Below are 26,610 nucleotides of genomic sequence, written 5' to 3' on the forward strand. Positions count from 1 at the left end.
GTATACATAAAATTATAGTAAGAAAACCCGCAGTTAAAAATAAAAATCGACATGTCCGAGCGTTTTTTTTTGAACATACCCCTGAATTTTAAATGAATTTATTCCAACCTTTACGTTCGCACTGTATATCTTTAGGACACTGTATATTGTATGACAAGTGTTGAATAAACTAAATTGAAGAATTTTGAATGTCACACATGTTATATAGTAAATTCTTTATGAATGGCAATTTAGATTTGTTTCAATTTTTTTCCAATTTATATTTTATTAGTTTCTCTATTCTGCTTCAAATTCCTCAATACATGTGCTTAAGTTTAACTGTTAGATGGCGCACCAGTGCAAAAAGGACAAATAAGTATTGGTTGGCATAGTTACCTTCATTCATGTTTTAAAGCATAACTATTAAATACGAGGTCGGGTCAATAAGTCCGTGACTTTTTGGATAAAAGACAGGTTTTTATATAAAAAGTTATTTTACTTTTCAACATAGTCTCCTCCTTCGAGTTCTATACACTTAGTCCAACGTTTCTCCAATTTTTTTATCCCTTCGGAAAAATATGATTTGTCGAGGTCATCAAAATAGGCATTTGTTTGAGAGATGATTTCGTCGTTGGAGTCAAATCTCTTTCCGCCGAGCCATTTCTTTAAATTTGGGAACAGGAAATGGTCACTGGGGGCTAAATCTGGAGAATAGGGCGAATGAGAAAGTAATTCGTAACCTAATTCATGGATTTTTGCCATGGAAACTGCACATGTGTGGACCCTTGCATTGTCCTGGTGGAAAAGAACTTTTTTTTTAGCCAAATGTGGTCTTTTTCCTTTCAGTTCCTCATTAAATCCATCCAATAAGTTGGTATAATATTCTCCATTGATTGTTTTCCCCTTTTGAAGATAGTCAATGTGGATTATACCGCGTGCATCCCAAAAAACGGTCGTCATGACTTTATTGGCTGACAAACCCACCTTTGCCTTCTTGGGCGCCGATTCACCCCGAGAAATCCACTGTTTTGACTGCTGTTTGGTCTCTGGCGTGTTGTGGTGGATCCACGCATGTTATCCACGGTGACGAAACGACGCAAAAATTCGTTCATATTGCGGTTGAATAACGCCAAACACTCCTGGGAAATTGTCACACGGTTGCGTTTGTTGTCGATTGTGAGCAAACGCGGCACCCATCTTGCGGAAAGCTTTCTCATACCCAAATGATTATTTAAAATTGAAACTACTGAACCATGTGAGATGCCTATGGCCTCCACAATCTCTCTCACTTTCAATCTCCGATCGGCTAAAACCATATCGTGAATTTTTTCGATTGTTTTGGATGTAGAGACCTCGACTGGGCGTCCAGAACGTTCGGCATCTTCCGTGCTTGTACGGCCACATCGAAATTCAGTAAACCACTTCTTTACCATGGAAATGGATCGTGCAGACTCCCCATAATATTTTTCAAGCTTAGCCTTGGTTTGAGTGATGGTTTTTTTCCGTACAAAATAATGCTTAATGAGCACACGAAATTAACATTTTTCCATTTTCTTCTCAAAACGATGGTAGTCTGCTATCAACAGCTGTCAAACACAAACTAAATGACGCAGCCTGTTCAAATTTTGACAGACGTCAACTGACAGTTCTCTGTTGACAGGAACAGAGTTGCCATTTCCATTAAAGGGCGGAAAATTAAAAAAGTCACGGACTTATTGACCCGCCCTCGTAGCACCACATGTACTGATTCCATTACGAGTACGGGAATACTTCTATGATCCCATTAATTATTGATTAATTAAATTAAGAAAAGGGGTAAAGATGAAGTAATATAAAATCTGAATTGGAAGCTCCTCAAATCAAATTTCTTCTATAAAATTAAACGAGAAATCTAAAGTAATGATGGCAAATAAGTGTAGACTCTGCCAGTTACCGCGGGTTGATGATAATTCAAAGGACCCTTAGGCGGGAGATTATCCCTCGGAAAGGGCGGCGTTCCCCGATAGGGCCTTGTTCCAGCCGATTAGGTTTCTGCCGAATTAATAATTAAGAACGAATTGACTGGGAAGGGCGGGTGTCGACCCTGGTTTCTGTTCGGGTTTGATTGCTTTTTCCAGGGGAGGGACATTATATTCGTTCCTTAGGTGTGATACTATAAACGGCCAAAAAGTGAAGGGTGATATTCTAAATCAAAGAAAAGATTTCATGAAAAGAACATCAACTCCTAATAAAAATCTGAAAGAAACCGCCGTTGAGCCGAGGAAAAACAGACCCTAAATCGTTCCCAGTTTCCTGCGGTGTGCCGTATATAAAGTATCAAATTACCGAACGGGTCCGAAAAGATATCAAAGGCTCGTCAAACGGGGTTATAGTTCCATCCCGGGGGAGTGGACTTTTCAGAAGAAAAAAAAATCTCATAACCAAAACCCTGGGATTCTATTGAAAACCGATTTCTTTTGATAGATGTGGCTTAAAGCAATAAGATGTACGTGTATGCGAAGCAAACGGAGGGTGAAATATAATAAAGAACGTTTTTATGTTTAGAAAATTAAATCAGAGATTTTTATGATTGGATTTCGTGGATAAAGTAGAACGTTTAAAGGAATCTCTTTAATCATGGCTTAAACTATATTAAACAATTAAAAAGTGCCTTTGGTGGATTTATAAACTTGAAGTTTAAACCCCGATGATGGGGTTGATTTGTAATTGAATTTTGAAACGGCGGCATGAACGGCATAAGCGTCACAGGCGAACAGCTGCAAGTTTAAATAGTTTCAATTGTTCAAAGTTAGATCCCAAGAGTACTGGGAGCATCATTTAAAAAAAATTCTCGGGACGAAACTGTCACGTCAATTCTTCAACGAATAAATTTACTTAAATTTGACGTAGGCGGTACCGACGTCTTAAATAATATCAATACCTGTAAAGTTAAATAGTTTGAATTCTTCAAGAACGGCATAATCTATTCAGTGAGTAGTAAATTGAAAACAATCAAAACGACAGCAATGCCTATATTGTATAATACCTTGAAAATTCAACGTTAATTCTTGAACGTATAAACGGAAACATTAAACTTTGACGTCAAATGAGGAAGTTATCAAAAGACAATTTATAAACTTGTATTAATTGAAAAAAAAATGGACCATATCTAAGTTGGTACTTGTACAGAATATGTTCTCAGCAACTATCGCTATCTAATTTAAAACCTTAATTGATAAAGACGTCTAATGAAACAGTCGTTCTTGTCTAGAAGGATATATTGTTCCAACTATCGCCTCCTCGAGGTGAAAATTCAAGTTGAAGGTCAAAGATCCTGCCTCCGCTACGTACTCCCAAACTATTGACTAGTCCCAAGCTCACAACCACTCACAGAGACTCATCTTACTATGGAGTGATGAACACTCGCAGATCACTCCGCTTCATAATAGATTTGAATATTTATTTTCAAATGAAGTTGATGACAACTTTGAACATTCTTTGAAAATCTACAATTAAATCAAAGTAATTGTCACTATCAATAATAACACGGAAATAAATGAATCAGACTTTCTCTTGAAATACGTGTTCGGCTCGAAGGACCAAATGTAGTCAGCAGAAAACTGAAACTGGGCATCTTGGGCCAAATTACTGATAATACAGTTTCGCAATGATGAAATGCTTCATAAATAGGAACCAAGAAATCGCTTAAGGGCTCGTTAATTTTCAGCCATTATAACTCATTTTAAGAATACGCTATTTACCATAAAACTTATACTACATTGAATTTAGCACCCTGGGAAGTCTGATATGGCGCCATTTCAATTCATGAGAAACGATTTGTTTGTCAAATTTTCTATTGGGTTTTTTTTTACCTTATTAGTTGCTTTGTTTCTATACTTTAAAATATTGCTGATTATCTTCATTTACATGGTTGTACTTAAAAATGGCACAACTTGTTTCGCCAAATCTGGTTCAAAGGCCATAAACCAATTATAGATTTTCTGCAAAAATTGAGAAGAGATGATTTGTGTTTCTGCGTGAAACTCCATAATATTTAAATGTCTTGCTTGAACCCGACTCAGAAGAGTAAATGTTAACGAAAAATGCAATACGAAGATAATCATCCATCAATTCTGGTTGGAAGGATCAGAAAGAAATTAAAGAAATCCTCAGTTCATACTTTTAATTTAAAAAAATAACTTTATGAGTCCTGTACCGGGTGTTTCAAATTCGAGCCACATCATTGGGATTTCGGAAACGGTAAGAGATACAGGGTCGGTTAAATTGGGGCAAAGTTGCGTATTCTTATGCTTAACAAAATGCCGTTTTAAAATTTAAAAAATTCCGACTACGTACGAAGTTATTCGGAAAATACCGAAATTTTGGAAAATGGTTTTTATTTTTTTGGGAGGTTATTTGAAAACATATTTTAAAATAATTGACACTTTATTATTGTCACTTTTTCTCCTCTACCAGATGGCGTCGTCAAATTTAAAATCCGACGTTTCGTCTTTTGGCAACCATCATCAACTGTATTTTTTTAAATACGGCCCTGGAATTTTTTTACTCATTTTAATTCCCCTTTTTATTCTTAGAGAAATGACATATCACATAGTTTAATTTTCCAATATTTTGATGTCAAAAATTTACTTTTATTAAAAAAAAGTTAATACTGTCCTGTTGTTTGAAATAAAAAGTAATAATTTATCTTAACACTATCATTTATTGAATAAATCAATGTTTTTGACGAAATTTTTTAATTATTAACATGGTAAAAATAGTATAAATTTGATATATTATACTAAATTTTAACAATAACAATAGTAACAACTATAATTTATTACTAATTTGTATGTTGAAAAACACAAACTAAAAATAATAGAACTTAATGCGAAAAAATGCAATATTTTAAGTTTAAAGTAAATATTCAAATAGTTGACCCTGCACCTCAATACATTTCTGTATCCTTCTACGTAAATTTCCAGACACTGCCCGCTGGATAGTCCTGGCTCGTATACCCCTTAATTCTGTCAATAAATTTGCACGTAAAATGTTTATATCATTTGGGGTGTTCTTAAATAGTCTGTTCTTTAAATAGCCCCAAAGAAAATAATCCATTTCGATTATCCATTTATCCATTCGATTCCTGTAAAGACCCACCCAAACATTGAAAGAATTATGCCCCTGTCTTCTTACTTCGCGGTTTTGTATCGGATTTTCGACTGAATAAAAATGTTCATTATTCCGATTAAATAGCCCGTTGGTCGAAAAGTTACATTCATCTGTCCAAATTATTTTGTTTAAAAAGTCTTCATCATCTTGCAGTTTTTCGTTCAACCAATTGCAAAACTGAAGCCTTCTATCGGTATCTCCATGCCTAAGTTCTTGACTGATATGAAGTTTATAGGGGCGATACCGATTTTTTCTCAATACTCTGTGGATACGGGTACTTGGCATATTCAATTCACGGGAAAATTGTCTGGTTGAACCTTGCGGATTTTGGGTAAGCTTTAACGAAAGCTATCTGATAAAAAGTTATTGTGAAAGTATATCGTTGTAAAACTTACAGCATTAATAATCGCCTGCTCGGTTTCAGGATGCACTCGAGTCGCATACATATTTCGAGGTTTAGTGAAACTTCCATAGAGGCTATGGTTCCTGTCCAAAGCTCCGAAATACGTATAATTAGGTTGGGGGCGCTCTGGATATTGCTCCAGATATTGTTGGCAGGAGCGTTGCGAATTGCTATTCAAAGAATAGTAAATTTGGACCATATCACGTTGTTCGCTACTGGAGAATACCATTTTTGATTTCACAAAATATCGAAAAAGCCAAATGTTAAACAGATATAAACAATTAATGACAGATGGTCGTCCATTTTTTTCTAATTCAAAGCCATCTTTGCTAATAAGAATTTTCAAGTTATTCAGCCGGAGACTTAGACATCAGGCCTGCAGAAAAATTTGTGAAAATATAATATAATATAACATATTAGCAATATTTTTACCATGTTATTGATTGAAAAACAACATCAAGACAATTTTTATTTCAAACAACAGGACAGTATTAACTTTTTTTTAATAAAAGTAAATTTTTGACATCAAAATATTGGAAAATTAAACTATGTGATATGTCATTTCTCTAAGAATAAAAAGGGGAATTAAAATGAGTAAAAAAAATTCCAGGGCCGTATTTAAAAAAATAAAGTTGATGATGGTTGCCAAAAGACGAAACGTCAGATTTTAAATTTGACGACGCCATCTGGTAGAGGAGAAAAAGTGACAATAATAAAGTGTCAATTATTTTAAAATATGTTTTCAAATAACCTCACAAAAAAATAAAAACGATTTTCCAAAATTTCGGTATTTTCCGAATAACTGCGTACGTAGTCGGAATTTTTTAAATTTTAAAACGGCATTTTGTTAAGCATAAGAATACGCAACTTTGCCCTAATTTAACCGACCCTGTATCTCTTACCGTTTCCGAAATCCCAATGATGTGGCTCGAATTTGAAACACCCTGTACAGTGTGTTCATGAAGTCTGGAAAATACCTTTTGCAAGTAAGCAAATTACGTGGTTGAAAAACGCTCGAACACGTGTGTTATACATGAAATGTGTTTAGAATTTATCATAGAATCCAAATATGCATTAATAAATGCGATGATCTATTTAAAATAATAAAGTTGACAGCTGCCCAGGCTTCTTGACGCACCATGTATATTTTTCACAAATCTCAAAACATGCAAAAAATAAAAGAGAAGTGACGTGTCCGAGCGTTTTTTAACCAGGTCATTCGTTTTCCTGTAAAAGGTATTTTCCAGATTTTTTGGACACACTGTACCTCTTCTATTCCACGTGCATGTTCAAATACAACGAAAATTGACTTTTAGATACCGGAAATTCCTTCGTATCCCATATCTGGTCCGAATCAAAACTCACAGAAATGTCTTGCAACAAACTTCAACGTTGATTTTTGAACGTCAAACTGTGGCGTCAAATGTGGCGATTACCAGAAGACAATTCATAAACTTATTCGGAATTCCGAAAGAGAATGAAGGTCTAAGCAAAATTTATTGTCTGACATGGTCAAGGAATATTTATATTAACTTTTTCAGCGATTGACGTTAATAGTATCGACGCGAGATTCTTCTTACGGAGTTAATTCTAAATGTAGGGACGTCATTGGCGGTTGACACCTTCAATCCAAACGTCATATCTGATAATTTGAATCCAGCCAGGAATCGCCTCCTGGCCTATCGTCAATGCAGAAAGCATTTAGATCTATATTGATGATTTTATTTTATTAAGTATAAGCCCGTGCGTCTTATATTGAGCTTGTGACAATATTTTAAATGAAAAAACGTTGTGACGGCAGTAAAACCGTCAACTTTATAAATCTTCCTTAAAAACTGTTGATATCTCAGTAAAACCGGAATATAACACACGCCTGTCCACTTTAATATAAAATAGACTTGCCCGAGAACCATTGTTCCAAATTTCTTCAACTTCCGTGGGAATAGAAAAGCAGGGAAACCCAACACTTAATCCCCACGAGGTTGTTGTTCAGTTTGTTCAACGCAGTTGTCATAATAATTTTCCCCGCATCGGTTGATTCGATTTCATTTGGCCAAGTCCCGCGGGAATACAGATTGCGGCGCATTACGCCATCCATTGGGATTCTCTTTATTACGAAAGTAAATAAACGTAAACACGATTACGTTCATGTCCAGGACAGGTGAGTTATTTGTTTACTTTTTTAATTTATACCGTGACAGAACACGGTGTCGTTTTTTTCATTTAAAGTCTTACCACAGAATACATATTTTAATTGCTATTGTGATAATGCACGACGCATAGATTAATAAGGTCATACACCTTTAATTATTTAATGTGGCGTCACCGTGTTTTCATTAGCGTCGCGCACAAAAGCATCTAAATCAAAATAATATCGTTAGGTCTGCACGCCCGAATAATGCAAATAACCATTAGTCAAAACGATATCGGGCTTTCCACCCCTTTTTTGTAACTTTACCCTTAGTATAGTATTTCGTTTTCGCCTTTTATTTAAATTAAGGCCATCAGGACGGGGCTTACATGATTAAGGCCTTGTACGAGCGCCTGTTAGAGATATCGAATATCCATAGAAAAAGTATTTGTTTATCTAATGACAATTTTAAAGCAAATTAAGAAGCCATATGTACACTTAGTGCGGCTCAAGTACAAATAGAAATCACCATAAATTTTGTCTGTTAACGGTCAAAAAATCACATAGTGCGGATTTAGTATAAGTGGAAATCTCTTTATACTTGTCAAAACTGATGTCATAGAGAGACTATTTGTGTGTCTAATAGGACATTTAAAAAAATAGTTAAACGTTATAGGTACCCTTAGTGTGGACCAAAGATAGAGGATAGAGGGGGAATCCATATAAAGAGTATTAATTTGTCTAATGAAGAATCAGTCATTTTAAGAGAAATCAAAAAGCCATAAGTACTCTTAATGCGGGCCAAGGTCAAAACTGTCAGCTGTCAAAATAGTGCAGTGCGGATTTAGTATAAAGGAAAATCCTTATATACTTATAAAAACTGATGTCCATAGAAAAAGTATTAACGAAAGTAATGATGAATAAATGATTTTAAAACAATAATCAAGGTTTTGTGGTGCCTTCCGCGCGGATAAGTTATATCATTTAGTTTAATATAAGTTTAATACTAGTCTAAATCGCCATAGAAGCCAGAGATTGCTTGAGAGAAAACTGTCAATAAGCTGTATTAGTGCGGTTTTAGTACAAATAGAAATCACTATAAATTGTGCTTGTCAAAATTGTCAACTGTCAGAAAACCATATGATAATAATGAACGTCTTTTATTAGAAGACCACAAAAAATAATACAGATAATAGGTCTGTTGATACATAAGTATAAACAGGAAAGTGGCATTAATGCTTATGGTACCGAAGTTTAGCTACAGTAGCTATTCATACTTAACCACCAAAAAGCACTATAATAAACTTAAATTCTATATTAAATTTAAATTATAAAAAAAATTAAAACAAAAAAATATAGCAAGGGTTTAGTTCTAATCGAAATTGTTATATACTCTTAGCTTCTCAAAACTGCAGGAATACATCCAAAAGATCATTAGTTTATCTAATGACGAATAAACCATTTTGAAAGAAATCAAGAAGCTATAAATATCCTTAATGCGGGCGAAGTACAAATAAAAATTACTCTAAGTTTTTTGCATTAATTTTATAATGTCGATTTGGTACAAATGCCACTTGCTCTATATTCGTGGCTTTTCAAAACTGGTAACTGTCAAGACAGTACAGTGCGGACTTAGTACAAAGGAAAATCTATTATACGAGGCATGTCCAGAAAGTAAGTGTACTGAGCCTGTCACGGTGGTAGGGAATTGTTTTTCCACATGTTGGCTGCACTGCCGCATAGCGTGATTTCTCCCCTCCACAACAAGACCGCTTCGAGGTCAGTACGTTGAGAACTATAGACGCAGCAACACGTTTAGTGAGAAATGTCAATCCAATCTCCCGCCAAGTGTGAAATACGCGGCGTTATCCGTTATCTCGTTTGGAAGGGATTAACTCCGGTTGAGGTTTGTAATGAGGTACAAACTGCATATGGTGATAAAGCTATGAATCGTACAAGTGTGTTCAAGTGGTGTCGCGAGTTTAAAAATGGTCGTACATCTGTGCATGATGATCAGAGGAGTGGAAGGCCTTCAATTGTGACTGAAGAAATTTTGGAAAAAATCGAAAATGCGATCCGTGACGATCGCAGATTGACCGTGGATGAATTTTCTGCAATGTTTCCACAAATCTCGAGATCTCTGGTACACGAAATCATCACAGAAACCCTCGGATATCGGAAACTGTCGGCGAGGTGGGTCCCAAAACAGCTGACAGACCAACACAAATTGAATAGAGTTGAGGCCGGGCAAGAGTTTTTGAGACGCTACACACTGCATGGCGATGAATTTCTCCGCTCCATCGTTACTGGAGATAAAACTTGGGTTGCCCACTACACACCAGAAACCAAAAGGCAGTCTCAACAATGGCGTCACACCTCTTCACCCTCTGCCAAAAAGTTCAAAACGACAATTTCATCCAAGAAAATCATGGCATCCGTGTTTTGGGACTGTCAAGGCATAATTCTTATTGAATATTTGCCTCAAGGGGAGACCATCAACGCTGCAAGATACTGTCAGACCCTAAGAAAATTACGGAGGGCAATTCAGAACAAGAGGAGAGGCATGCTGACAAAGGGAGTCTGCCTGCTGCACGACAATGCCAGACCACACACAGCTAACGCCACGAAAAACCTGCTCGCCTCGTTTAAATGGGATGTCCTGGACCATCCTGCGCATTCCCCTGACCTAGCACCGTCAGATTACTACCTCTTTACCTCCCTGAAGCTGCACATGGGTGGAAAAAAGTTTTCAACCGACCAGGAGGTGAAGGAGGAGGTGGAGAAGTGGACGAAGGGATTGGCGAGAAACTACTTCGAGGAGGGCATCAAAAAACTGATACCCCGGTACACCACCTGCATTGAGAGGAATGGTGACTATGTCGAAAAATAGTTTAGATATGTACTAATATAAACAGATATTTTTTTTGTTCAAATAAAAAAATTTATAACCTATAAAAATTTAGTACACTTATTTTCTGGACATGCCTCGTACATATACTTGTTAAAAACTAATATCCGTAGAAAGATAAATTAATATCATATACAAAGTAAAAATCGCCATAGATTTTGCTTGTGAAGATTGTCAACAAACTATAAGCTGTAGATCTAGTACTAATAGAAATCGTGATATACTTGTCAAAAGTGTCAAAAACTCATGTAGCGTGGGCGTAGTACAAATGGAAATAACTTAATTTTTGTAATTTATAAAAGGGTCACAGTAGCAAGATTATATATGGCTTAGTGTGTTCGCTATAAACTTCACTTGTCAACTGTCAAAAATTTGCATAGGGATATATATTAAGTACCAATGGAGGCACAATGCTTTAATAATTTGTTAGCTGTTAAAAAGTTTAGGCGTAATAAAAAGAGTCTGCATAACGACTTACATGCAGAGTTATATAGACTATTGATGCCTCTAGTGCAGGTCAAGTACAAATGGAAATCGCCATAAATTTGTAGCTTATTAGAACTATCAATATCTAGGGTGCTTGAGTTGGAAAAGGATTAAAATGAAGAAAGCTAATCTAAGGATATCTTTCTTCCTTGTGTTATGGAAGTGTCTATCGAACAAAAATAGTTGTGCATCAAGCGGCAGGCATATTATCCAAAAACTGATAAAAAGAAGCCGCCTGCATATATAACTACAAATGGAAATCGCTATACACTACTTTCCTTCTTTTCTAGTTTTGTGTCTGCTGAGTTCTGGATCTGGTTCTGATCTCAGGATTGCGAATGTTTTTAATGCGTATTAAGTACAAATAAGACTTGTATTAGAATTTAAATTAGAACTGTCAAGAATGTTGTGAAAATTTTATTTGTAACTTTTCCAAACTGTCAAAGACCTGACGAAATCAGGTCACTTGTGCGTCAATGCATATTATAACTTCAAATATGTACAAATGGAAATCACTATAGTAATACAAGTTTATACAAGGTTGAACTGTCAAACATTAAACTAAAGGATTTGTCCTTTCCTTAAAATCCACTACATAAGGTGTGTAGAGCCAATTTAGAAAAGAAACTCCCTTACATACGAGGTGTGATCAGAAAATAATGGGAATTTTTAATTTTGCGGGTTTTGAGAGTCCAATTGTATTTTTTTTTTTAATGTTGGACCCTAAAGTATGATAATTTTTTTTAGCTTTATTCATTATTTACTTTGTCAGTAGCAGCTGCTACTGAAGGTTAGATGTCTGTTTTTATGAGCTCGGCCATTTTCTTTTGTTAAAAAAAATGGATCAAAGAATTTGCATTAAATGTTGCATAAAAATGAAATGAGCTGTAAGTGCTGAAATGCTAACAAAGTCCTATGGTAAGTCTGCAATGAGTAAAAAAAGAGTTTACCAGCGGTATAAGCGTTTCCAAAATGACCGTGAAGATGTTGAAGATGATGGACGCCCCAGCATATCAATAATGGATGAAAACATGGAAAAGTTAAAACAAATGGTTATGAATAAGAATTGCCGAATCACAGAGAAGTCGTGGATGAGTGATTGGATATTCTAACTCTCATGTCGTGAAGTTTTTTGAATGTTTTGGGTATGCAACGTGTGGCAGCAAAATTTGTTCCAAAATTGTTGCAAACTTTGAACAAACAGCGGCGAATGGAAGCTGCTCAGGAGTCACTTATGATGAACCAAGAAGAAGTCAACGACGATGCAGAATTACTGAAAGGTATTATAACAGGTGACAAAACATGGGTTTATTGATATGACGTCGAAACTACGGCTCAATCGTCCCAGTAGAGGCATTCTGGGTCGCTCAGACCGAAAAAGCCTCGCGAAGTCCGGTCGTACGTGAACGTGAAGCGATCCGACAAAAACACCTGGATTTGTGGCAAAACAATTCATGGCTTTTGCACCTACTCACACTTCATTGCTTGTTCCTGAATGTTTCGCCAAAAGCAATACTTCAACGATTTCCCAGCTTCCGTATTCGCCAGACGATGACTCCGTGTGACTTTTTTCTATTTTCAAAAATAAAGAGCACGTTAAAGGACATTAGGGCCGTTTTACAAGGATAGATGACATAAAAAAATCAGCATCGCTGAAAGAGCTGAAGACTGTCCCAAAGATCGAGTCTGAGAAGCTTTTTGAGGACTAGAAGAAACGCTGGCACAAGTGCATTATATTTAATGGGGGCTATTTTAAAGGCTAATGTTGTCGCCTTTAAACGTTATGTGTAGACGAATTAATAAAAAAAATGAAAAACGAAAATTCTCGTTATTTTCTTAACACGCCTCGTATATTGGAAACAAAGACTCAAGAAAGAATATGCTTCATGCATAACTGTTTGCTCAGCCGGTGGTTCATGGATCAAGAAAATTGTTTAGTCGGGCACTATGTTATCCAACAGTTGATGTCTAGAAACCATTCGATAATGCCAGGACAATGAATTTCTGTAATCAGATTGATACTGGAACATTTGAAGAATTGACGATTCCTGCTTCCCTGGATAAGTAGAGTATATGCATCCCATTATGCAGATGAGATGAACTCGAGAATGAGTGTAACGATCTTATGGTGCTGAATTGTGCTGGAATATTTTTTCAATCTTCATTCGTATGAACGCAGTGTGTACGCTATACAATATTTAATGTTTATTTCCGTCTATCGAATCGAGGCTGGCTAACGACCCTCAGAGAAGATAAACCCAGACAATAACAAAATGCACGCAGTGAGCCACCAACAAGAGATAACGTGGAACTTTGTAAGCGCGGCACGCGCTCTCGCTCGGCGTAGGAAGTCGGAAGATTTACGTCCGCGAAGGCGGCAAATTGTCCGACCGATATACAGAACTACGCAGGAAGGACGCGAGTCGCGGAAACAGGACGCGGTGACAACCCAGACAAATCCTGAGGGAAATGGGAACATGCGGATTACTAGGGAACGACGGGAAGAGCATCTCGCAAAAGAGATCATACACTCGAGGGTCGAGAGCTATTGTTGGAGGAGAGTTGAATCTATTCTATTGGGCTCGTTATGGAATATTGTGGGGTAATAAATTAATTCGTTAATGATTAATGAAGGCTTTTGTGTACCCTGTCTTGAAAGGATTAGTCGAAGACTATTTGATATCTTTTTGTAACTTTATACTCAATATCTCTGAAAATAGGACATACAAATTGCATGCGTTCACTTTTTTTCATAGTTCAACATCATTGCTCCACTTAAGAAAACCATTAGAAGTGCCAAACGCTATGGCGGAATGACAAGTTCAAGACGTTGCGCTTTACAATAATTTATAAGTAAAAAAATTGACTCTTCCCATATTCTAAGATTAATTATAATGCATGAAAATGCGAAGTGGAAAAGTTTAATTTTTATAGTAATTTTACTACAATCATGTATTACGTCGGACTGACATAGGATTTGATGTGTAAAATAAGACTTTTTGCAACTTAATAAATAATAAATGCAGGAATTATGTTAGCACTTAAGTCTAGGCTTGCGGTACGCTTAGACCCATTGTATTATAATTATAAAGTAATACATTTTACTTAAAAAAATAAAAAAAAAAACTGATCGAAATGGTTGTTAAAGTAATATCATTATCTCAAAGGACCATTCAGACACACACATAATATTCAAAAGAATGATTCAAAATTAGGTTTCAATTTATGTTTAAAGCATTTAATAATATTTGTAGCCTTCAGGATATTTGGGATCTGATTGTAGTAGAATGGACCCAAAAATTCAAACGAATTTTTAAGATGGGTTTTTGAGTATTGATTTGTTTTCATGTTGCTGTATGTGACAAATCTTTTGACATAATTATGAGAAGGATTTCACATAAACTCCTGGACAAAATTATCGCACCACTAATTATTTTGTCAAGAAAATTTAAATAAAAATAAATATCAGTTAAAACAGTTATAATATCTTTTCTCGTATAAAAAGCAGAACTGGACAAAAACTATGTTTATGCTTTATCATGGAACATGCTGCTCGTGAGGAGTAAGAATACATCCGCAGGAAAGTTTTCATAATTTGATACGAGGAATGCTGCGAAGACTTCAAGCGGTCATTGCAGCTAGAGGTGGCAATACACGTTATTAAAAATTCATTATGGGTCTATTGTTTTATTTTTGTATCCAAATTGAAGTTAGTGAAAATCGATGCTTTTCCTTGTATTGAATTTAGTTACTTAAATCTCGTTTTGTTAAATAGAATATAATTGTTTTTGTTAATTAATAATGCATAGTTAACAATGCTTAAAGTTTGCTTATTTTTTTATCTTTATTAAAAAAAAAATCAAGTGGTGCGATAATTTTGTCCAGGAGTTTAGTATTCACCAATGTAAACTACTCAAAACGAAAAAGGAGCCATTAATCCATAAGCTTTTATTCCACGTATTTTGTAATTAAACGAAAATATTATTTTACAATCACGATGTATAGACTTCAGCCTTATTCGTAGAGTTCTAAAAAATTTTTTTGTCTGGCTATCCTCATTAAAAAACGACATTTTAATGTTAAGAATTTGTTATCAGCGCATATTAAATTCGCGCCTGTTTTTATCAGTCTTAGTTAAAATTATACAATGAAAACATAAATATTGATGTGCTAGTTAGAAGAATACGCCGTAGAGTGTACCTAAATGAAGTTGAAATAGCTATGGCCGTAACATTAATTGAGAAAGGTTATTCCAGAAGAAGAGTCGCAGAAATTCTCAATGTAAGTCCGGCCGCTATAAACAGAGCATGGATTCGGTATTTAATTTATGGCATTATCAGAAGAAGGCCCTATACTCAACGTCAAAGAACCACATCACCTCGAGAAGACTGTTTATTAAGTATGTGGACGATTAGGGAACGAACCAATACTGCACGAGCGTTTCAAAATGACAACAGGAAGCAGAATTTCTGATCAAACCTCCTGGCACGCAATTGGGACTTTATCAGTCCCAATTGCGTGCAAGTGCCTCGTTTGACAGCAGAGCATCGAAAAGCTCGAAGAATTTTTGCTGAAGCACATCGTCATTGGACAATACCGGGAACCAATACCAATGGAGTAATGTTTTATTTACGGATGGGTCCAGATTTTGCTTACATCATAACGATGGACGAGTTGATATCGATGTATGATAACAACAGAGATCATAATATTGAAGTTATGGAATGGCCGGCCAACAGTCCAGATCTCAAACCTATCGAACATCTGTGGGACACATTGGGACGAAGATAATTGGAGCGACAGCCTATGCAAACCATACACCAACTTGAAGAGCTTCTTGTTCACGAATGAACAACTACCCCAGAAGTTGATCAGAAACTTTATTGAGAGTATGCCCAGTTGTTGTGCTGAAGTTATCAGAGCCAGAGGAGCGCATACTTACTACTAGGAATAATTTTAAGATACTGCGTTATTAAACGATGGAAAAAATTAAATCATTATTTATTGACTTATTGAAATTTGATTTTTTTTATTCTTAAATAACATATCCGACAGGTTTAAGACGTTTACAATTTTAACAGTAGTCTTTCACATATAAAGCTGAAAACGATAACTTTTGCGAAAAAAACTATTCCACAAAAAATTATTTAAATTTTCTCAAGTGGCTCATTTTTCATTTTGAGTAGTTTATTTTTTTATGCAAGCAATGCTTTTAAATATATATAAATACCTAAAAGTAAGTAAATGCTAAATTATTTACTTGAAAAAGTTTCGAGCTATTGTAACAGGATGTAATGCATTACCTTATACTTCGCCCTAGACAACCAGATAATAATTTAAAATTGATTTGATAGGAGCTAAGTAGACTGATTTTAAAGTCTAAAAAGATAGTACATCTCAGCGAGTAGATATTGTTTATTAATTTGCGAAGCTTGTCTGTGAGGTAAAGGCTTATAATAATATAATGATCTTTCCGTTTTAAATTTTCGTCAATTAATATACCAAGATATTTTATATTTCTTACGAGGTTGATTGAGTGTTAACGGTATAGAGTCGAAATTAGCTAGATTTGATTTATAGATGGAAAACAACATGCATTTTGTTTAAGCCATATTTGGAGAAAGACAATTTACCTTCAACTAGTTATTTATGAGATTAAAGCTGCTCTCCTTTATATATCTCTAACTCCATGTATTTCCTTCATAGAAAATTGCAGTGTCGTCTGCGTAATATATAAGAATTCCAAGGCAATTTAATGAGCTATTTAAGAACTTGTTTTAAGAACTGTGCCCTTAGGTACTCCGATTGAAATTCGCTGTTTCATACTAGTACTTTTACCAATTTTTATTATTTGTTCTCTTTCCGTGAGATAATCAGCAAAAAGACGGGACACCAAACCTCTTACTCCAATATCTTCCAGTTTTCTAATAAGTCTGTCATGTGGTACTGTGTCGAAGGAGTTAGATGTAAAAGGATGGCCAAACTTTTTTTATTTTTGTTTATTGAATTGTTTATTGAAGAGGTTAATTTTTGTACTGCATCTATCGTAGACAAGTCTTGGCTATAATTGTATATAAATTTAGAAATTCTTAATAGACTTGTAGTTAGAAAAATCTGGTTTCGAACCGCCTTTATGAATTGGTGTTAGAATAGACGTCTTAAAGCTTGCAGGGACACAACCAGTTGTAAATATAATATTTATAATATAATTAAGTTGATCTTCAGTGCCTTTACATGTATATGATCTTCTCCTGACATGTTATTTTGTAAATAATTTATATATTTTAAGATCTCAGGTTCCGTGAGAGCTGTAAGAAACATGCTATTATGAGTATTTGTTGATTTTTCACCATACGACTGAGAGGTTTGGTTGAGTTTCTGAGTTGTTGTGAATGTTTGCAGCGAGACGTTCTTCTAGTACAGATATATTTATTAAATGCGTTAGCTTTGTCAAGGTTTTTAGTTATTGGGTGATTACTTTCGTCCATTATATTGAATTTATTATTGGAGGTATATTGATTTAACTTCATTAAAAATTTTCCAGTTTTTTCCAGAATATTGTAGGATAATACATTAATTTGTTCTGGTTAATTAATGCTTTGGATATACCCTGACTCGAAAGGATTAGTCTAGGACTATTGGATGTCTCTTTGTGCACTCAATATCTCTGAAATTAGAACATAAGTTTTACATGTCTTGTCATCTGTCTGAACATCATTCCTCCATTTGAGAAAACCATTAGATAGAAATTCCGAACGCTATGGCGGAATGTCAAATTCAGGTCAGGACGACGTTGCGCCTTATAATAATTTTAGAAATGCACACTGCAAAATTTAACGGTGCCGAAATGCATTGTATTTTCTCTATAAGTTAAAAATTCGTTTATTGTTTTAAAATATCACTTGTTACCCCCTATTCACAAATTAGAACCTAAAAATGTTTTAGGCAATTACCATCCAATTAGTCAATTTTGCTTAAATTTTCGAGAAAAGTTTAAAAGACCGATTATTAGACTTCCTAAATAGGCATAATATTATATCAGATAAACAATATGGGTTTTACGAGGCCGTAGTACTACAGATGTACGCCGAATTACTTTTGATGTCACTAGCCATTTGAATATTAACAGAAAATGTATTGGTGTTTTTATTGACCTGGCTAAGGCCTTCGATACGGTGCCATATATCAAGCTCTTTCAAGTTTTAGAGCAATATGGGATAAAGGGAAATGCAATGACACTTTTTAAATAGACGACAATTTTTTAGGCTCAATAATATATTAAGTAAAGATGTACTTATAAAGATAGGAGTGCTACAAGGTAGTGTACTTGGTCCAATTTTGTTTATAATTTCCCGAAATTCTCTTCTTATAATTAAACTAATGAAACAATTATTTCATATGCAGATGACACCGTCGTACTTTTTAATGGTTCAAATTGGGACCAAACAAATGGGAAGATGATCTTTTGGCCACCAAGATCTACCGATCAAACTCCTTTAAATTTTTTCCTATGGGGATATTTGAAATTCAAAGTTTTGTCCAGGCCGCAAACATTGAGGCGTTGAAAATCAGAATAAGGCATGAGTGTAAATTAATTTCTCGAGAAGGTATAAGAAACATTCAAAACCAATTTCAGGTGCGTTTAGGGAACTGCCGAATATTAAGTGAGCTACATTTTGAGCACTTATAAAAGGAAAAAGTTTTGAGTAAATTTTTGTTTTTCTTAAAAAAACAACGTGTTTCAATTATCTTAGAAATTAAGCCGTTGCTTGACTGACAATAATACCAAATACGACCATAATAGTTCGTCGACATATTATAACAAATCTTTGATACTTTACTGTGCACGCACAACAGGACGTTGCGCCTTACAATTATTTTACAAATTCACATTGCAAAATTGAAAAGTGCTGAAGTGCATGGCGGAATGGCATATAGGTATCTTTGTAATTTCTCTATAAGTTAAAAGTTTCATTATTTATTCTAAGATGAGTTATAATGGATGAAAATACGAAGTGGCAAAGTTCATTTTTCGTGATCATTTTATTAAAATCATTTATCGGTCGGTCGATCTGAGATAGGATTTGATGTCTAAAATAGGACAAAGATTAGTTTTTTGGAACTTTCTCTTTTTTTGAACCATAAGCAACTAAACAAGTTTTTAAGGGTCAAAAAGTTCTCCCTTCCTTTCTCTCACCCGTATTTACTCAATAAAACATAAATTTCCAATCTCCAAAGTAATATTCCATTACCACGAAATCAAGCTGTTAGTTGACTAATAATAATCCCAAACACGACCATAATAGTTGGCCGTCATATACCAAATCTGTGATACTTAAATGCGCTCGCATCTTTATTAGGTACAATATAATATCCCACAACCGACTAATAACATTCCGGAGAATCTGTTATGTATATTTATCTTTATTATCAGGAAGTGGCAACACACGTTTAATTTAACATTTTTTTATCAGTGGGCGCTTCCAATTGGGTCAACTCGTATGTGAGATCAGTAGTATCTCGGAAGCTGCAAGGTGTTTAAGTGAAATACTTCAAAAAAATGTATTCTAATCAAGAAAGTGTGATCAGTGAACGATTAGTGCGGGAAAAAAAGTTCCGAAAAATTATTGTTCGGATCACGTATGTTTCCGTTACAGGTATATGGAAAAAATTAAATCTCTGTTACTTCGTGCGTCAGGCAACAAACATTGTTGGTTTTTTTTTTTATAACAACGATTATTCCATTCATACTTAACGACCAACGTAACACGAAACATGATGGTATTAAAATTCAATAGAAATTTTAATGATTCATACGTGTCAACTGCTGAAAACGTGTTATTACTTTCGAAAATGTAGTCTAATTATTTTTTGATTCTAAATCATTGTAAATTGAAAAATAACTGAAATCTTTGCAAATTACAGTTGGTAAATCATTGATTGTAGAAAAAAAATCTATTTGGTAAATCATTCGATTTCTTAAAAGTCCAATTGAGATATCATGATACCTTTTGACAATATATTTGACAAATAAGTCAACCTTAATTCTAAATTTTAATTAAAAATGGTGAATATAAATTTTTAATTAAATAATACATTAAAAAATATTCTATTCATCCGTAACGGCTAATGCTACACGAAACATGATGGTGTTTAAATTCAATAGAAAAATTAATGATTTAAACGTGTCAACTACTGTAATCGTGTACCACTTTTGAAAGTTTCGTCAAATTACATTGAATTTTTTGATGATTTTTAGCAACGAATTTAATTTTTTTTCTCCACATGATAAAATGCCAATCTTGTTTCAAGAGTGATGCATTTGGATGAGATAACTCATGATCATCGGACTCAACAATTAGTTTCCCTGATTGATTGTTTGTAAGAAAGTATCTTCCTTATTATCCAAATGTGTTTCCACAGCCTGCTTGGCAATAAGTATATTTTTGTAATATTCATTTAAGAAATAATTCAAACTTTGTCGAACTATTTGGCAAACAAATCATTAAACCTTTGAAAAAATGGGTGAATAATTTATTCTTTTGATAATGTAGTTAGCAACTTTAGCAACAAGATTTATTCCTAAGAAAATGTAGTTGGGGAACTTTTTAAAATTTCAAAAATGTTTTTAAAGACTTTTTTTAAAGATTTTTTTTTGAAAATTTATTTATAGAGAGTAATTCATACTTTGAGAAGCTAGTTGGCACACAATTAATTCATTCTTTGAAGAAATAGGGCAATCATTCGATCTTTTGACAATTTAATTGGGAACCGGTTTATTTTTATGAAAATCGAGTTAGAACACTTTTTAGAATTTAAAAAATGTTTTCAAAATCTATTTCGCACTTAAGTCATTTTTTTCTAATTGAAACTTTGACGAACTACTAGTTGGAAAACAATTCATTCATTCTCTAAAAAAATGGGCCAATAATTAAATCAACCTTCTTAGCAACCGATTTATTCTTATGAAAATCTTGTGGAAGAACTTTTTAACATCTCAAAAAATTTTTCAAATCATGTTTGGCAAATAAATAATTTTTGGCGAACTACTTGGCAAGCAATCCAATCATTCTTTAAAAAAATTGTGCAATAATTTAATTTTTTAACAATCTTATTAGCAACAGATTTAGTTTCATCAGAATCTAGTTGATGAATTTGTTAGAAATTCAGAAACTGTTAATAATTTATTTAGGAAATAATTTAAACTTTGACGAACTATTTGGCAAACAGCTAATTCATTCTTTGGAAAAATGGAACAATAATTCAATCTTTTGACAATCTTCTTAGCAACCGATTTATTCTTATGAAAATCTTGTGGGAAAACTTTTTAACATTTCAAAAATTTTTCAAATGATGTTTGGCAAATAAATAATTTTTGACGAACTACTTGGCAAGCAATTCAATCATTCTTTAAAAAAATTCAGTTAACTCAATTTCAATCAGTTCAATCTTTTAACAATATTATTAGCAATAGATTTATTTTTATGAAAATCTAGTTGATGAATTTCTTGAAACTGTTTGGCAAATAAGTAATTTTTTTTGAAAATTTATTTAGGAAATAATTCAAACCTTGACGAACTATTTGGCAAACAGCTAATTCATTCTTTGGAAAAATGGAACAGTAATTCAATCTTTTGACATTCTTATTAGCAACCGATTTGTTTTTATAAAAATCTACTTGGAGAACTTATTAGAAATTCAAAAATGTCTTCAAAAACCTCTTGGCGGCAGATAACTAAACTTTTTTGAAAATTAATTTAGGAAATAAATCAAACTTTGACGAACTAGTTGGCAAACAATTCATCTATTTATCTATTCTTTGAAAAAATGGACCTCAAATAATTCAATGTTTTGACAATCTATAGTTAGCAACCAATTTATTCTTTTGAAAATCTAGTTGGAGAACTTTTTAACATTTCCAAAATTTTGTTCAAAATCTGTTTGGCAAATAAGGGAATTTTTTGATAATCCAGTTAGGCGAACTAGTTGGTAAATAATTACTTGGTCTTTGAAAAAGTGGAGCAATAAATTATCTTTCGACAAGAATGGATGCCTGGCAAAATCTAGTTCCAAAATAATTCATTCGTTTGAAATTGTAGTTGGCAAGTAATTTATTATTTCTTTTGTGAGGAAATATTTTACTTAGCCAGGAACCTTTTGAGAATTGTCAATTTTTTTGAATATTCAAAAGTTTAACGTTTATATTTTAAAAAAATACTGTACATTTCCTGCTCTTTTTACGAAGTTTTCTAAAATTTTGGAAGAATTGAAGTGTACCAGAATAAACAAAAATTAACTACCAATTGTAGAATTCAAATTAAAAAAAATAATAATTTAAGAATTTGCATTGGTATTTTAAAATTACATCCCTTAATAATAACCATAACCAAAAATCTAGATGGCAAATATACAGTATTGTGCATAAATATAGCAACAAGCGATGTTTTCAAAAATATTATTTGCTCCTTTATTTATTCCATATTATTTCTTTACTTTTAGGTACACGCCTCTATATTATTTGGAGGAACTTCATGTTTGTTTATTTAGACAATGTGCATACATATAGCAACATTCTTGTTTCGCATTTATTTTATCAGTTAAAAATCGATTTACCATGCTGTAAAGTTGTTATTTTTGAATCTCAGAATTAACTTAAAATGGGTCGCTCAAAAACCGACTGTGGTGATGTAAGAAAAATTATTGTGGAGCATTACGAAAATGGTGTTAGAGGCAGAGTGACATTGCAAGAAGCTTACGGCTTCACAGGTCAATCGTATCCAGAGTTTGCAAAAAATTTCGCCTTACTGGAACAGCTGCACCGGCGCCCATTCCTGGTAGACCCAGAAAAACAAATTTGAGGATGGATAGGCAGCTGCTACGAATTTCCAAAGAAAATCCTTTTTTGTCTTCTTCCTAAATTTTGGTAAAATTAAAAGAGGGTCGAGGAGTAAACCTCAGCTCCAGTACCGTAAGGAGAAGATAAGCTGATTGGAAGAAAGTCGTATTTAGTGATGAATCTAAATATAATTTATTCAGGACTGATGGAGTGATGTACGTCAGACGTCAGTGAACAAAGATTAAACAAAAAGTACATTTGCCCCACAATTAAACATGGAGGGGGAAATATTCTTGTATGGGGATGTTTCTCGGCTCGTGGCATGGAACCCATAGTAGGAATAGTGGGCAAAATGGATCGTTTCATGTACAAAGACATTCTGCAAACACATTAAGTGCCATATATGGATGAAGTCATGCCAGTAACAGCCATATTTCAGTAAGACAACGATCCAAATCATGCTTCCCAATTTGTTAAGAGGTGGCTATCCGATGAAAAAATAAATGTAATGGTCTGGCCATCTCAATCGCCAGACCTAAACGTAACTTATGGCATTAGATTGACACCAAAATCAGGCACCTAACATGCTCTAATACAAAAATTCTCTTTGAAATAGTGGAAAAGGCTTGGAAAGAAGTGAACAATGACTATATTATGAAATTAATTGAGTCCATGCCAAGACGATGTGCAGATGTTATAAACGAGGAGGGGTACTACACGAAATATTGAATTGATTTTAATTTAATTGGGTTATATTTTTTTAGAATCAAAACTATTTTTTGTTGCTATATTTTTGAATAATAAATTTGCATAAAACAATTTGGTGTTTTATTTATTATGATACAAAAAAATATGATAATATGAAAATATAAACAGGCTTTAACTATTCTTGTAAGTAATATATAAACCTTACTTATAAAATAGATACTAAAAGATATACTAAAAGAGTATTGATACCAAATCAGCGTTTGCGAATCATTTGCACAATACTGTACATTATCTTGATAATCCAGTTAAGAAACGATTTTACATTCTATAAATTGAAGAATTAATTATAAATTGAACAATCATTGAAATGTTTGTAATTTCTCATAGTATATATCTTATATAATCATTAGGTTCATTCAATCAAAAATCGTTCATTCAATCATTAGGTTTATTTAAATCATTCGACTCTTTAAAAATCTAGTTGGCAGTCATTCTTTTTTAAACTCTATTCAGGAACAATTAAATCTTTCGACAGTCTATTTGACAAATAAATCATCTTGTTGACAATAAATTTTTTCTACTAAATATTTCGAAAACCTTTTAAAAGTCTGATTGGCCAATAAATATATTTCTTTTATTTATATATTATCGTAAAGAAAGTAGAGCGGAACGATTTAACTATTTAATTATATTGTGTATATTTGATAGTCAAGGATACATTATTGTTATTATAATTTTCTCATACCTATACCATATTATGTCATAATTAAATATTTTAGATCTTCATGCATGCTATTACATTATAAGATTTATATTCTTTTCTTGTAGCATTATGTTAAATAAATGCATTATTATTATTATTATTATTATTATTATTATTATTATTATTATTATTATTATTATTATTTTCTAATTCTGGTGAGAAATAATTCATAATTTGACATTCTATTTGGAACACTATGGTTAGCAAATAAGTCAATTTTCAAAAAATGTGTTATGATCTTTGAAAATAATCCAATTAGGAAATAATCTATCTCTATAAACATTTAGTTCGCAAACAAGACAATTTTTTGAAAATCTATTCTTTATGGAAAAAATTCAATACGTAAAAGTTTTGACAATGGGCAAATATAATTAAATTTTCAAATATACATATAGTTGATACAGTAATTATATTATGTACAGTTGATACAGTAATTAATATTTTTTTTTTACTTCATGGACGTAATTTAGAATAAATCCTTGAAAAATTCTTCATCAAGACATGATAAATCTCCCCCTCACACTGATTAACCCAAGTAAACCTTTACCCCCAAAGGTGATTTGCGCGACGCTATTATCATCATAAAGGAAAATGAATTTTCATCGCCTAAAAGTTCAGAGATGCTTTGCGAAGCGTAAAAACCGCCTCCCTTCCAACACTTAAAGATATTAATTTATGTAGATCGTAGGTAATCGGGGGAGGATTAATTCTCAAAAGTTCTCCCTCTCTCGTGTATACGAGAGATTGCCGAGACTTTCGATTGTAAGCCACTTTTAACTTCTGCAAATGTTTTAAGGAAAATGGATGTAAATCTTAAGACGGAGCTCAAAGTGAATTTAAATATTTAAATTGTAGACGAGCGCGTGTAGTAGTCGTGGAATATTCGCAAGCATAAATATTCAAAGATGGGATTATTTACCAACTAACTGGCAACTAGACTGTCAAAAGATTTAATTATTTGTTCACTAAACTTGTCAAATATTCAATGATTTTCTTTGATGGGATTTTTATCAAATGCGATTGAATTATTTGTCTACTAGATTTGTTCATGGATTCACTTATTTTCTTTCATGGGATATTCGAAAAATTGTCCTATTTGAAATATTGATTGTCCATTAGAGTTGCCCAGTGGATTTTGTTTACTCTCACATTTCCAAAAACTGATCTGATATATTTACTAAAAGAATTAATTATTTTGTAAATACAATGCCAATAAATTATTTTTCAAACATAAATGTTTCTATAAATTTTCAAAATTCTGAAAAATAAATTTTTAGAAGGAATATATTTTTTTTTTGAAAATTTAGCATTCAAGCAACTAGACTTTTAATAGATTGACTTGCTTGATAGATTGACGATTGCCAACTAAATTTTCAAATGATTAAGACTTAATTATTTCTTAACTGGATTTTCAAGAAAATGCTTGCTAATTCATCAAAAGATTGTCAAAAGTAGATTGTAGAAATAATGAATTCTTGCCAACTGGAATGAACAGAGATTCAATAATTTCTTGATTGATTTTGAAGCAAAAAAAAAATCAAAACATTATTAGATTTAATAAACTGAAATATTTACTAAAAGAATTAACTATTTTGTAAATAGAGTGCCAAATTTTGAAGTATCTTCTATGCATGAATTTTCAAAAGAAAAAGAATTATTTAATTACCTACAAGATAAAAATTTCAAAATTCTAAATAATAAATTTTGAAAAGAAATATTTTTTGAAAATTTAGTATTTAAGCAACTAGACATTGAATAAATTCACTTATTTCCAACTAGATATTTAAATGATTGAAACTTAATACTTTTCAACCGGATTTCCAAAAAAATGCTTGCGAAATATCTCTCAATTAAATTTTTACAAAAATTAATTACTTGCCAATCACATTAAAAAAAATTAATTATTCGTTAGCTGAATTTTCAAAAAATTAACTACCAACTAGATTTTTAAGCTATGGAGTAATATGCCAACTCGATTTTGAAAATATTTAATAATTCTTTTCAAAATGCATTATTTTTCAGCTGAATTAAAAAAAAAATTATCAATATGATTCTCAAAAAGTTTACCTAATTGCCAGTTGTATTTTCAAAACGCATTTTTTATTGAATTTGAAAAAACCTCATGATTTTCAAGAAAAGTCACTTATTTCCCTATTGCGTTTTAAAAACATTTATTTATCACCAATTTTTTAAAAAATTGTATTATCTCCTACTGTATTAAAAAAATCTTTATTTACCAACACTA

The 26,610-nt window shown here is 33.0% G+C and overlaps 1 protein-coding gene across 4 annotated transcripts in view; it reads left to right on the forward strand.

The window, feature by feature from the left end:
* LOC126739570 (cyclin-dependent kinase 14) overlaps nucleotides 1-26,610 on the forward strand; it is a 275,956-nt gene that overhangs the window by 129,230 nt on the left and 120,116 nt on the right. Inside the window, exon 1 of one of the 4 annotated variants that reach the window (XM_050445327.1) lies at nucleotides 19,357-19,715. The exons of the other annotated variants lie outside the window; for them this stretch is intronic. Coding sequence (XP_050301284.1) covers nucleotides 19,619-19,715 — 97 coding nt within the window. The 5' untranslated portion in view covers nucleotides 19,357-19,618. Of the gene's footprint in view, nucleotides 1-19,356; nucleotides 19,716-26,610 lie in introns of those variants that run through there. 4 annotated transcript variants of the gene reach the window in all.

The sequence above is a fragment of the Anthonomus grandis genome, chromosome 8, assembly GCF_022605725.1.
Source record: "Anthonomus grandis grandis chromosome 8, icAntGran1.3, whole genome shotgun sequence".
In the NCBI taxonomy this organism is placed as follows: Eukaryota; Metazoa; Arthropoda; class Insecta; order Coleoptera; family Curculionidae; genus Anthonomus; species Anthonomus grandis.